The sequence below is a fragment of the Camelus dromedarius genome, chromosome 31 (genome assembly GCF_036321535.1).
Source record: "Camelus dromedarius isolate mCamDro1 chromosome 31, mCamDro1.pat, whole genome shotgun sequence".
Lineage (NCBI taxonomy): Eukaryota > Metazoa > Chordata > Mammalia > Artiodactyla > Camelidae > Camelus > Camelus dromedarius.
The window spans coordinates 15,643,156-15,657,271 of NC_087466.1; the positions used below are offsets into that span (position 1 = coordinate 15,643,156).

At 50.7% G+C, this 14,116-nt stretch overlaps 1 protein-coding gene across 2 annotated transcripts in view; it reads right to left on the reverse strand.

Moving 5' to 3' along the window:
* GCN1 (GCN1 activator of EIF2AK4) overlaps positions 1-14,116 on the reverse strand; it is a 52,541-nt gene that overhangs the window by 11,897 nt on the left and 26,528 nt on the right. For both annotated transcript variants that reach the window (XM_031442795.2, XM_031442794.2), the window contains exons 28-44: positions 13,702-13,845; positions 12,276-12,403; positions 11,933-12,122; positions 11,684-11,754; positions 10,882-11,047; positions 10,330-10,524; positions 9,009-9,255; positions 8,434-8,555; positions 7,970-8,084; positions 7,041-7,220; positions 4,573-4,793; positions 3,275-3,343; positions 2,941-3,079; positions 2,657-2,853; positions 2,316-2,458; positions 1,094-1,211; positions 769-984 (exon numbers count right to left, since the gene is read on the reverse strand). In XM_031442795.2, coding sequence (XP_031298655.2) covers positions 769-984; positions 1,094-1,211; positions 2,316-2,458; positions 2,657-2,853; positions 2,941-3,079; positions 3,275-3,343; positions 4,573-4,793; positions 7,041-7,220; positions 7,970-8,084; positions 8,434-8,555; positions 9,009-9,255; positions 10,330-10,524; positions 10,882-11,047; positions 11,684-11,754; positions 11,933-12,122; positions 12,276-12,403; positions 13,702-13,845 — 2,661 coding nt within the window. The remainder of the gene's footprint in view (positions 1-768; positions 985-1,093; positions 1,212-2,315; positions 2,459-2,656; positions 2,854-2,940; positions 3,080-3,274; positions 3,344-4,572; positions 4,794-7,040; positions 7,221-7,969; positions 8,085-8,433; positions 8,556-9,008; positions 9,256-10,329; positions 10,525-10,881; positions 11,048-11,683; positions 11,755-11,932; positions 12,123-12,275; positions 12,404-13,701; positions 13,846-14,116) is intronic.

Consider the following 14,116-nt stretch of genomic DNA (forward strand, 5'->3'; position numbering starts at 1 on the left):
AAATCATCAAATGCTGCCCAGTCAAGGGCCAGTTCCCCTGGGTTGAAAACTGTGGCCTAGAAGTCACTTAACATTGTGCTCTTGTGCAGGGAAGGGGAAATGAATTTGAAACAAACGCTTTAAGGAAAAAACCCATCTTTTCTGAGGCCTCATGCAAAACCTTTTTCAAAGCCAAATATGCAATCTGCTTGCCAGGGATGGGGGTTGGGAATGGGCTAAAGGGGACTGGCCGGAGTGATCATCGGCCAAGGCTGGGCCCCTCCTCCAGCTGCACAGGCCTTTGCTCAGCCCCTGCTGTCAGCCCTGTTCCCGCCCACCTCACGGCTTGTGCACATCCTGTCCTGGTATCTAAAGCACTCATCTTCAGCGCTCACTCATCTTTCATCTGTCATTTCTTCTAAGAAGCCTCCCCTGGTCCCCCAGCTGGGTCAAATGCCCTGTCATAAGCATTTGCAATGTAATGTAGCACTTGCCATGGCTGCATCTTCCGCCTGTTGGTGTGATTATTTGATTAATATCCACTTCCTCTACCAGACAGCTTCATAAAGCTGTCTTTCTTCTCCACTATCTTCCCTGGTCTTAGGCCCCAGCTTCGCACACAGTAAATACTTAGTAAATATTTGCTGAATGACTAAGTAAATAAATAAATGTTCCCCTATTAGATACGGGACCCCAGGCGCTCTCTCAGTCTCTGCAGACCCGGCTTCCTAGCCTCTAAAAAGGAGGCATCAAGGGCTGCTGGCCAGAAGCAAGGCCCGGGAAACTTACCGTTCTCTTATCTGCACACGTGCTGGCCAGGAAGCCCAGCAGGAGCCCAAAGAGGGTGGGCAGGATCTCACGCAAAGTGCGAGGGGTATTGGAGACCACAATCTTCCAGACGTGCAGGGATGCTTGCCGCACCACTAGCTGGGTGTCAGAGCGACCCATGTACAGCCCTGCCAACACCCGGTTCCGCCGATCCACCCCCAGGGCAGTGATGATCGCCTGCAGCAGCAGAAAGAAGTGGAGAACATGGGTGAAGCCCCAACAGCGTGCACGCCAGGGCATCTCCCTACCATCAGCAGAGGAAGGAAAACCAACTCAAGGTACGAACCTTGTTGGACTGGGCAGTTCCAAAGTTATCATCTTCAGAGGCAGTTTCTGTGGTCATCTTCCCAGTGACTCCTGAGATGTGGAACAGGAGATCCCCAAGGAGCTGAACAGAGCTGAACCTGAGAGGGATGCCAAGAACAGAGTCGCACAGCCACAGGGGGAAGTCTCAGGGCACAACCAGCACCAGACAGAAGAGACTGGAAGGAAATATGCCCAAAATACTCATGGTGGCTCTCTTAGAATAGGGGAGGTTATAGACAATACTCACTTCTTCACAGTCTCCCACACACTTTCTTCCCAAGTTTTCTATTAATGAACATATATTACAGAATAACAGAAAAGAATACACATTTTTTAAAAGCAGGTATGAAAATTTCTGTAATAATAAGTTATTGAAAAGACAGAAACAGAGCAGAGAGGGAAGTACTAACAGGAAACCAGGAATGCACATCATCAGAACTAGAGACCTAAGGAGGGGCCTGGAAGGACAAACTTTGGTTCTCTTCAAATTAAATTAGGTTTATTGTTCTTAACGATTATAAAATTAATAGCCATACTCAAACAGAGAATTTAAAAAGTACAAAAGAATATAAAGAGTGTCAACAATCACCCAGACTCCCACCAGCCAGGCAACCACTCTGACGCTCCAGCAAGACCCCTGGACATGTTACCCTCTACACAGAGACACGCCTCCCACACATGACGTGCAAAGCAGGCCTGCACCACGTGCACCGGGACAGATGGCCACACCATCTGTCAGCAACAGGTTGAGGGGCTTTTCTGGGTCAGCTGACATAGTCCTTGTACCATTCTTTGTAATGGCTGAATCAAAGTTTATGGTGTGGATGTGCTATGACTTTTAAACCAACTTCCAGTTTATCAAATGCTAAACACTGCAACAAACATTCTTTTATATACACCTTTAAGCACTTGACTAAATATGTCCATGGAATCAATTCCTATAAGTAGAGAATTTCCAGATTAAAAAGTATTCACATTTAAAATATGTATGCAAACTGAAGGACTTAACAGAACTTTTTAGATGACAACTCAGAATTAAGACCTTGCTACAGGAAACTGGAGAGTCACAAAATGGTTAAAAGTGAGGGTCTGGAAAAGCTGAAAGAATTCTTGGCAACATTCTGCTTTTCATTTCTCAATTAATTCCCCAAACACAACGCTGAGGCCACGAGTGTTCTCACCCTTTCCGCCCAAGTTCTCACCTTATTCTCCAAAGGTCGTCAAAGAGGCCTTGCTCCAGCTGGGGCAGCAGCAGGGCGATGGCCGTCTCGGCATACATGGAGATGACCCGCTGGCCCGCACGCAGGGCGGTATCACGCACAAACTCGTTCTCATCAGCAAGAGCCTGTGTGCACAGAGGGTGGGTCAGCCAGGCCTGCCTCCCACTATGTACCCAGACCCAAGAGGAAATGGGACTCCCTGAAGAGTGGGATGAGGACTCTTGCCACCCAGCCCCAATTGGCAGGGAGCCCCAGCTCTCCGAGAGAGCACGTGTCCTGCCCTCCTCAGTAATGCTACCCCCAGCGTGGTCACTGGTGCCTACTTTGAGGATACAGGGGATGATGGGTCCCACATAAGGAGTGAACTTGTCCCCGAAGGTGATAGGCAGGTAGTTGAACATCATGATATAGCCATCTCGGACGTGGGGAGCAATGTCCACTTTGCTGGCTGTAGCCACGATTTCTGGCATCAGCTTCTCCAACTTCTCCACCCCTAAGCCAGCCATGACCTCGGCCAACCCTGCAACAAAGAGACAGAATGAATCCACTAGATCTGAGGGCCCCCAGGTGGCATTCTGGTCTTGTCCCTAAGCCCGCCCTGCCTCACCCTGGGCAGCGCCTGAGCGATCCACGGAGCTCTGCTCATAGGTCAGTGTCTCCATCAGCCATGGTAGCAAGTCCTCAAAGCACGACTCCCCCATGCCTTTCACCATGGCCCCGAGAGCCTTTGCAGACACTGTCCGTACCTGTCACATAACCGAGAGCAGGGATGGTGAGATGTGGCTCGAAACTAGGTGACGTACAAAAGCAGGGAGGGTTCCCTAGGGTCTTCTTCCCTTTACCAGACAGACGCAAACGCAGCTCATAGGGAATCTCAGAAATCAACTGTCAGAGACTGGGCTAAAATAATGAGCTCCTGCCCCCTCTCCTCCCAGACTCACCTCAGGTACAGGGTCCAAAAGAGAGGCTTTCAGGCCAGGCGTCACACTGGGCAGGTAAGGAGCCAAGTCCTGCAGCAACAGAAGAGGAGACTCAGTGGAGGCCAGCCTTCTCCAGACTTGTTTCTCTGTAGACCCTGACCGCGCCCCTCTGCTGACCAGGGGGGCTGTGCTCCCAGGAGGGGAAGGGCGGCTGGCAAAGAACACCCCCACCCCAAGACCAGTTCCTTGAAGGCTTCATGTGATTGCACAGGGAAACCTACAAGGGATCCCAGGCCCATCCTCAAGAGGTCGAGAGAACTTCCAGCTGCAAATCAACGCTCTTCCCCTCCAAGGACCAAGACTTGCCCAGCCTCTGGAATCTAGGAAATCCTTTCTAGCACTTTCCTTTCAGAATTGCAATATCATCTTTCCCTTTTTTCACCTTATAAGGTTTATGTCTCTTGATACAGCATTCAGCTTTCAGAAACAGTTTTAAATATAGAAAAAGCCTTATGTTCACTGCAGCATCATTTAAAATAGCAAAAAACCTTGGACACTATATGACCGACAATAGAATTATATAAGGTATGATATATAAACCTGTTTGAATATTTATCATATAACCATTAAAAACTCAGTTTTATGAATAACTTGTTATAACTTGGAAATACATTTCTCCACCTCAGAGAAATATGTTTAGGAATAACTTAAGTGGAATTTTTTTTAAAAAAGCAGTTAACAGTAATTGTTTTAGCATTTAGAGGGCTATGGATAAAATTTTTTGGTTTCCGTTTTTCAATTTCCCAAATTTTCTTGGACACAACGTTCCCACTCTACCTCTTGTGTCCATGGCTTCAGCAAGCAAAGCAGAGCTGTGGCAGTGAGCTCACACACACTAACTAGCCCCCGAGAGCAAGTGAACAAAGTAAATCTCCCAAACGAGGTTAATTTCCTCCGAGAGGCTTACAGAAGCAAATGCTTGTGACAAGAAAACACTGCAAATAGCCAAAGCAAGCAGCTGCTTTCCCAACACTCCTGAAAGGTCAAAGACGAGGCTGGACCCTCCTTCCATCTCAATCTATAAAACTGGGATGGGCTTCACCTGTGGGCTGAGCTAATAAGGACCTGGATGACTATGCTCTGAGAGATGCCCAAAGAGCCGAGATTTCTGTCCTCCACCCCCAGATGGTCTATTTCAACCCCCAAATATAACCAGGGACCAAAAGCCCACAGCACTCCCATGTCTACTGTCCGCAGGGACTCTGCCCTAAACCACCATCCACTGGTGTGTCCTGCATTAGCCCCAGATAGGCTGATACCTTCTGGTCTGTCAGGGAGTACATGTTGCCAATGATCTGGGCTGCCATCTTCCGCGTGTCCGTGGAACGGTCCTGGAAGGCTCTCTGGACGATGGGCATGATGAGGGCCAAGGATGGTGCATCAATGAAGTGGACAAACTTGGTGTCCAGCAAGGTCTGCAAGCACTTCTGGGTCTTCCTAGAGGGGTCCGTCAGGGCATCCAACAGGACTGGGGCAATGGCTGCATGTCCAAATAAGAGAGGCTGCTTTATGCAAGTCTAGGGCATAGCAAAGCTGCCAGATCCCCAGAACTAGACGGGGGTCAGAAGAGAACAGAGTCTGAGGGCCCCCCTCCCTGGAGCCCCACAAGTCATCAGCTGGGGAAGCCAGCCTGTCTGCAAAGAGCAATTCTATTCTAGTTCCCCAGGAGGAAGTAGTGTGGAGACAGCAGCTGTCACCCCTTTGCACCACAGAGCTGTGGTCTGGCAGGGCACCTATGGGCTAGCTTCTGGGCACTGAGCTGCAGCCAGTGCTGGGCCTCCATGGGAGAGCTACTGGGGAACCACGGGCCTTATTCTGGCAGCAGCAACCCAAAGTGGTTTTGTGAAAACACTGTTTGGAGACACCAAAGCCCCCTGAACCAGTGGTGGGGGTGAATCACACGATGCTCAGAGCAGCTAAGCCCAGATACAACGAGCTCTCAGAATTCAGCACCATCAGCCTAGTGGAAGAAATTCCAAGAGGAATACCTGGCGTATCTTTTCCATAAGCCTAGGGAATTCAACCACTATAAAGATGCATGCTTGTCAAGAATCTTCAAAAACTAACAACCCAATTACAAGATGGGCAAAGGATTTGAATAGACAGTTCTCCAAAGAAGATATGCAAACGGCACAAGAAAAGACGTTCAGCATCATTAGCCATCAGGGAAATGCAAATCAAAACCACAATGAGGTACCACTTAACACCCACGAGGATGGCTGTAACCAAAAAGCCAGACAGTAACAGTGTTGGCAACTCGAACTCTCATACGTTGCTCCTGGGAATGTCCGAGGGTACAGCCACCTTGGGAAACAGTCTAGCAGTTCCTCAAAAAGGTAAAAAGTTACCATATGACCCAGCAATTGAATTCCTCGGTATCTAACCAAGAGAACTGAAAATATGTCTACAAAACAAAACAAAACCTTGTACACAAATGTTCGTAGAAACACTATCCCTAATAGCCAAAAAGTGGAAACCACAAAATGTCCATCGATTGATGAATGGGTGAACAAAATGTGGTCTAGTCATACAATGGAATACATTATCGGGCCATAAAAGGAAAGAAGCACTAACACATGCCACAACGTGGATGGACCTTGAGAAGATGACGCTAAATGCAAGAAGCGAGATGTAAAAAGCCACGTACTGTATGATGTCATTTACATGAAGTGTCCAGAACAGGCAAACTCAGAGGCAGAAAGCAGATTAGTGGGTTGTGAGGGGCTAGAGGCAGGAGGGGAAATGAGGAGTGAATGCTAATGGATGTGGGCTTCCTTTCTGGGATGATGAAAATGCTCTAACACCAGACAGTGGTGATGCTCGCTTAATTTTGTGAATATGCTAAAAACCACTAAGTTGTACATTTTTAAAAAGTGAACTTTACATTATGAAAATTGTATCTCAATTAAAGAAAGAAAGAAGGAAAAAAAAGGCCCAGGCTGGATTCCCAAAATAAAGGGATTCATTTGATAGAGATGAGACTGTCCCGGGCCTTAGAAATCCCCAGAGCTATTGGACATTGTAAACAACGACAAAATCCAAATCTACCTATTCATCCCTTAAAAAACAAAAACAGGCGGAGGGTGTAGCTCAAGTAGTAGACTGCATGCTTAACATGAACAAGGTCCTGGGTTCAATCCCCAGTACCTCCTCTAAAACAAACACAAACTTAAAAAATAAAAAACCCACCATTTTCTAAATGAAAACACATCTGGCAATACTCAGGCTGAGACGCGCTGAATGGGCACTGATACTGTAAGGTCCTGGTCTCGGTAGCTGGCTAGGGTTTGTTTCTAGAAATCAATCTTCCCCTAATCACTCAAAAAAAGAACTGTACTGAAGAGTAAGTTCCCGAGCCTTCCCTCTATCACAGGCTCTAGAATGAGGCAGAATGGAAAGCTCCCCGACACCTAACACTTTGGATGACACTGACATGGTCCCCCCGAGCTTGTCATTTAACTCTGCTGACCTCAAGACTCTCACAGTCAAGCTGCTCCTGGGCCAAGGACTCAGTTTCCCTACCCATGCACATAGTGACTGCTCCAGACCACTTCCAAATTACTTTCCACCTACTATTGGAGGAAAAGAGCTTCCTGGAATTTAGAGCTTATTTCAGTGTGAACCTATCTGTCCTCAGAGAGCGTGTGCTGAGTGGGTGCATGTTCCTGCAGTGTCCAGGGACGGGAGGAGGAGCCGGGGCTGGTGCCCTCATGGGAGAGGATCCTACCCAGGATCTCTGGGTTCCTGATGACGGAGCCGATCTGCCTGAGCGCCTGCTGTCCGGCCTTCTGCACTTTGACGTGGGAGTCGGTGAGCACCTCCGTGAGCTTGGGCACGATGCTGGGCAGGCAGGACGACAGCTGCTTGGGAGCACAGTACGCCATTGCCCCAAGCAACTCCACCGACCCTGTAGACGGCAGACACACACCCAGCATGAAATCACGAACACAGGCTGGTAAGTTGCCTGGGCTGGCTGCCCAAGCAAGGGACGAGCGGCCTGCTCCTCCGCCAGCCATGCTCACGCAGTCCTGGGAGGACGGCAGAGGGCCCAGCTCCAGCAGAGTAAGCAAAATGCTCCTGGGGCCCCGCTGAGCCGAGGAGCCTGGGCGAAAGGCTGGGTGGTGTGGGACAGACAGGCCAGACCCGGCTTAGTGCTGGCGGTGCTCCAAGGCCAATTCACTGAGTTTCTCGGGCCTCAGTCTACTTATCCACCTATGAAACTGATTAAGATTTGTGATTTCCCAAGACATAGGATGAAGACTGAAAGACTGAGGGGGATGCCAAGAGGGAGGGCCTCGACCTTGATCCTCTCCAAACCAGAGCAATTCTGCTTTGCATATTAGGACTGCAGATAAGATTACATTTTATAAAGGGGGTTAAATGGTGGAAAAGGCTTTAAAATCACAGACCTAGCCACAAACTAGCTTTAAAGCTCTGGGATTTCCTGACTTAGGTCTGTGGCTCCTGTCAGAGGCCTGTTCTTTGCATGAAAGCACACAGACTATGGAAGGAGTAAGAGGCCTAATGAGAGTCTTGGCCTTACCCCTGGGCGGGGGAACACACACACAGAACAAGAGCTGTGGCCACCTGGATCCCTGTGAGTGCAGTTTCCAGAACAGGAAGTTGAGACAGACACACAGAAGAGAGCGGGCTTACCAGCTTTGGTCCTCCAGGACTCCTCCTCCAGGGCAGCCAGTAAGGAGGGGAGCACCAGCTTCACCCCATGAGCACTCAGGTTGCTCATCACAGCCTTGGCACAGTCATCTGCAGCCTCAAGGGAGGAGAAAAGACGTTCAGGGGCCTCCTGAGCCAAGAAAGGGCTGATGCTAGACCGAGTGTTCCCCTGGCGACCAACATCTGTCAGGGGTCTACAGTTTCGGACCCTGTGCCCGGTATCCGCAGACAGCTGAGTGGGAGGGACACGGTTTCTCATCTCACTGGGTTTCAGTACTTCACTAGGAGCCAGGGGAGTCCATCCCAGTAACTAGTGCTCAGGGTGCAGGCAGAAGGGGTTCCAGCAGCAGGGGCCTCACGCCATCTCAGAGACTCCCTGCCAAGCCTCACACTCCGCAGCCCGGCCCCGGCTGCTGGCCACTCCCATGTGCAGCCTCAGGACTTACCTCACGCACGTACTGATTGCCGTCCCCGAAGCACAGCAGCAGATGTGGCAGCACGTGAACCACGTACGGCTCAAAGAGCTTCCCCAGCATGGTGCAGAGCATCTCGAAGGCAAAGAGCGCTCCTGGGGGAGAAGGCGGGACAGCTGGGAACGGGATGTCCTCTGGGGACAGCCACAGGACAACCACCCTGCCACCTCCTCACCCTCTGGAAACACTCAGGGCAGCCGTGGGACTAAAGGGGCCGCCCCATGAGAAACCTCCACCCTCTGCCTCCTCTGAGCAGGGACATGGCTGAGCAGAAAGGAGGGGAGAACAGGGAGCGTCTGTCACTTCTTGGCACTAACAGCCAGAAAGAAAGGCAAAGTCACTCTTGGCTGAGGGCATTGCTGAGTTAGGTAGAAGGAAGCCCAGGCCACAGCAGCAAGGACCAGGCAGAACGGGTCACAGACAGCCACACCCTGCAGCACACACAAACGCCAGCCTTCAGCAGGGAGGAAAAGCCAGATTCCTCCACCTGGCAGCTGTGGGGACCCACCCCCAACACTGGGGGGCGCACCAAGCTTGGAGACACTCACCCTCCCGCCGGCGGAAGTTCTTCTTGTCCTGGATGGCATCAGTTAGCGCAGCCATCATTTCCTGCTGCTTCAGCGAGAGGATGCCCAGGCCCTTCACCAGGCCTGCCAGCCCATAAGCGGCCCCTTTGCGCTCAGCATACTTGTCCGACTCCAGCAGCTGCTGCATCAGCTTCTGGATCATCCCTCCTGCATCCTCCTTGATGGCGGGGACGAGGGGCGGCAAGCAGCTGGCCACGGATTCCTGGACCTGTGGAGGGGGGAGCGCTGCATCAGTGCCGCAGCTTAACCGCAGCGGGTCTCCGGCGGCCAGCACAGTCCTCCATGGCACCTCACCCCTAGATGTCCCCACGTCCCATCTCAGCCTCTAGCTGTCAGACAACCCCGGGCATCAGAGAGGAAATGGTGGTACAAGCCAGTGGCTGATGCATGCTCCACCAGGGTGCATGCTGCATCTGTTAGCCAGGAGCCCATCAGCCATTAGGGGGCTACTTCTGGTCTGAAGGGAGAATCTAGGCCTGGGCAGATGGAGGGAAACTCCAGGAAGATTAAACCCACTCACAGAGAAAGATCCAGAGAAGTGCACTACTGTGCCTCCTTAAAAAGAGCCCATAACTCTGTTTTCAAATTTGTCAGAGTCACAGGGAACTGGGGCTGGCCTTACAGGACTGGGCCCAAATCCAATGGTTCCAAAAGACTCTGTCAATCATCATCCAGCCACAGCTCATAAAGCCCCAACGGAGCAGCAAGGCAGCGACCAGCCATGGGCCTGGGCAGGACCCTTCTACGTGGGGACATCTAGGTCGGCTTATCTGACCACAAGTCTGTAAACCTATGTTTTTCAACTGTGTCTCTAAGGAGTACACTCTGAGTGGTCTAAAACACAAGTCACAGAAAATAAATGTAATTGTGTTTTGCAGAAAAAGAGGAAAAAAAGTCCTTTGCACTGTGGCTTGGAGGCTGCATTAAAAGGCCCCTGAAAAATGTAACACAAAGAGAGAATCAGGAAAAGCCTAACATGGCAAGAATGCTTTTTCTTGTTTTGTTCTGTTTTGAATTTTTTATCTTTGTATCCCCAGAGTCGAGCTTACACACACACAAAAATGACCATTTAGTGAGTAAGTAGAAAAATGAAAATATCTTAAGAGATCTACCATTACAAAGTAACCCCTGCTGCAGTGGTGTTCCTGTCTGTAAACCAGGCTGTCCTCAAGGAGGGGAAGACTCCTAGCAGAGAACCGGGACTTCTGAGCCCCGATACCCACCTCTGTCCCTAGCATCCCACTGCCTCCATGGTTGGAGCCCCAGGCCACAGGGCAGGTACCTGCTGGGAGGGCGTGGAGAGAGCAGCGATGAGCTTGGCAACAATGGGCTTCACTTTGGGGTCACTCTTGTCCAGGTGCTTGGCTAGAGAGCCCATCAGGACAACCACACTCTGCCGCACGGCGTCGTAGCTGGCGTCGTTGGGCGCGTTCTTCAGGAACTCCTCAAACACTGGCAGCAGTGAGTTGACGTTCTCCTGGAAAGCCAAGTGCACCCGGAGCCTCCTGTCAACCCTACAGGCTGTGCCTGAGGATGACGGTCTCTGCTCGAGGACCAAGCCCAAGTCTGGCTCTGGGAGAGGCATCCTGACAAGCCAGCCAGCAGTGCCAGCAGGATTCCCAGTTTTCTGGCAGGACTGCAGCAGACTTACAAGAATTTAACACCCTTTTGGGGTCTTTATGGCTCAAAAGAAATAGAAATGGAATTTTCCATGGGGGCCAGTGCCTTGGCAGGATTTCTGGCACTTAGCCCCCTCTGTGTTACCACTGCTCAGCCCCACCTCCTGCCCTGGCCCAGCCTTCCCCCACCTCCCCGGCCAGCTGAAATCTTTCACCTTTCCGTGCGTGTTGAGCGTTGCGAGGGCTGCATCTAACATGCACTTCCGGACATCTGGGTTTCGGTCGTTGAGGGCATCAGGGACGAGAAACTGAAAGAGTGGCTTCACCTGAGAGCTGTCCAAACACTGCGAGAGCTTGTTCAGGGCCAAAGCCAAGCCACACCTGGGAAAGAAGGGGGAATGTGTCAGGGGGGCGAGGGCGGGGCAGGGTCCTCCCCTGCTGGTGGCATCTACCCCAGTACGTCACGAGGAGAGTGAGCCTGCCAACAGCACACATGGCTCGGAAGAGGGGGAGAGCACAGCATGGAGCCTGCTGCCTAGTGCTTACCCAACAGCCTGCCCGCTGGTCTGGAACAGCCCACTTATAAAATGGAGAGCTCACCTTCTAAGGGTGACCTTGGACAGGGGACCAGCTCTGCCTCTGTTTCCCCATGTGTGCGTGCAATGCCTAACCCTCTATCTCCAGGACAGGTTGCAGGAGGAGAGAAAGGTAAAGGAATCAGATGTGAAGGCAGATGTGAAGTGCACATATTCCACAAAGGCTAAATGTGCTTATTCCTTCAGCTATAGCAGTAAGGAGGTCCCCACCTCCAAGGAAACAGAGGCCCAAAGGTAAGGAGAAACGTGCCCGTCAAAGAGCTAGCCAGAAGGAGCCAGAACTTGAACCCTTAGAGGGAGGTCCTGCCTGTTCCCTCTGCTGTTCCGTTATCCCATGCTGCCTCCTCACAGCACTCCGCCCAGCCAACCTGCTGCATCTCAGAAAGTGCTGAGCGGAACAAGACTGCAATCACTGTTTTACCTGGCTTCCCACTGATCTGGAGGAGACTCTGAGATAACTCGTCCCAAAGCATCCAGCACTGGGGGCGGCCGCTGCAACAGACAGGTTGATCAATACACTGCAGCGCTGTCTCCAGGCAAGCCAGTGACCCAGGTGAGGCGAGAGATGAGGCACAAGCCACCCTGAGCCACAGTGATCTCCAAGACTCCTGAACAGAGTCCAGCCCACCCTCACATGCCCAGACCGCGTCAGGGTGCGCAGGCTACTCACGTAGAGCTTCTCCTGGTAAATCTCCATGAGCCTGCCCATAACCTCCGCCGCCTGCCACTGGTAACGCGCCACGGCTTGGGAGAGGGCCTCGGCCCCGGCCTGCCTCACAGCTGCCTCATGGTAGATGACATCGTCGATGAGCAAGGAGCAGAGGTCTGGCTGCAGATCTAGGCCCATCGTCGACCAGAGCCTATAGCAGACCAAAGGCGAGGCTGCTCACACAAGGATCTGCAGCATCAGGCCCACCAAACGCAACCATCCAGCCCTTTTTCCCTCGGTAGGCTGAGCAGACGGGTCCAGTTATTTCATGAGGGGAGACAGGATCCGTCCTCTCAGCTCTCACCTCTCAGCCAGCTTCCGGATTTCCTCCTCCTTGTCAAACTTGACTACCCAGAGCCTCTGCAGAAGGTTCAGGCCATTCTTCTCATCAGTATCAGGCGCTGGCAACACCATGTGGAGCTCCATCAGCCCCTGAGAGGCGTAGCATCGCACGTGTGAGGCGTGACCTTTCGGAAGAGCCTCCAACCTGCCCCCACCCCGGCCTCGCTCTAGGGCTGTACGTCCAAGATGCAGCCACCAGCCGCACGTGGATCTTCACAGTTAAATGAATTAAAATGAACTCTTAACTTCTTCAGCTGCACAAGCCACAACTCAAGTGCTCAACAGCCACAGGCTGGCCGGTAGCTACAGAGCTGGACAGCACAGATATAAAATATTTCCAACCCTGCAGGAAGTTCCACTAGACAGTGCTGGTGAGGGGGTGCCACGAGCCAGTTCAACTCATTACCTGCTCTGTCTCTTCAAAGAGCTTTTCTTTTGTGAAATGATGGCATGTAGTGGTTTATTAACGTAAAATTTAAAACTTTAACTCTAACCATGCAAGACAGACAAAAGCCTCAAAAAAAGACATTCCCTTTAAGAAAAATTTGCCACATTGCCATTGTTTTTTCACATTTTACCAAGGACCAGTGAGAACTGTGTCCTAGGTTGATAGCAGCAGGCTGCAGAATGGCATTTGGGAATCAATATCTCATACTCCAAGGGGACCCTTTGGTTTTAAGCCCAAAAGCACAAAGAAAAGCCAAGTATAAGGTAGTGGGCTGAAGAAATGAACCAAACCTGTGAGTTACATCTGTCTATAAAAATACCAAGTTCAAATCACTAATATGTGGAATCTAAAAATAAAAGGACACAAATGAACTACTTATTATTTATAACTGAGATGACTTCTTGAATGATTTCTTGAATATATGTAGCACATGTGACTGTCCTTTATGAGTGAATTACTGCATTCTGCTGAGTCTTATTTTGTGGTTGGCTTTATTCCTTTGATAACTACGGAAATTTAAAAAGCTAAAGCTCTAAACTGTTCTTAGAAACAACGAACAGTATATATATGTAAACTAAAAAATTATGTGCAATATATTGTATATATGTATTTTCAAGCAATATACTATATATATGCAAATTGTAACAATAACAAATAAAACTGAAAAACGAAAAAAAAATTTTTTTCAAAATCAAAGCCACGTTCCATTTTAGAAATCAGGCGAAGTCTTCTGAGGTAAAGGAAAAAATAGACAGTGATACATCACAATGACTGCTTACTTTATCTAGAATGACCCCAACCCACACCCTGTGACCTCTTCTCTTTGACTCCAGGACACATTGGTGCAAATATGCAGCATCTCGTATCAGGGTGCAGCCGAAACACCAGCACTGAGGGACAAGGGATGCCGAGGGAGCCCCGCAAGGGAGTGGGCACACACCCGGAGCGCGGTGTCCCGCACACTGGCACATGGGGACAGCAAGGCACAGAGCAGCACGTCCACCTCCTCCTGCTCTGCGAAGGCACAGCCATCCTCACCACTGCTGCTGGCACACAGGGTGGTTAGGGTGTCTGAAGCCAGAACCTGAGAAAGACATCAAGACACTGGGCTCAGTTTTCAGCAAATTACTTACCACTATGGGGCCAGGGAGGGGGCCAGGTGATGGGCTGAGGGGACAGGGACAAATCTGAACTGGGAACGCCCACCCCACAGGGGCAGGACCCACACAAAACCCCTCACTAGCTGAGAACAGTCAGGCTGGCTCTCAAGAGCAGCCCATCTGCCCAAGGCTGGAACTGATGGCTGAGAGAGAGAACTAGGACCTGCGGTTGGGGTTACAAACTGAGTCACAGCA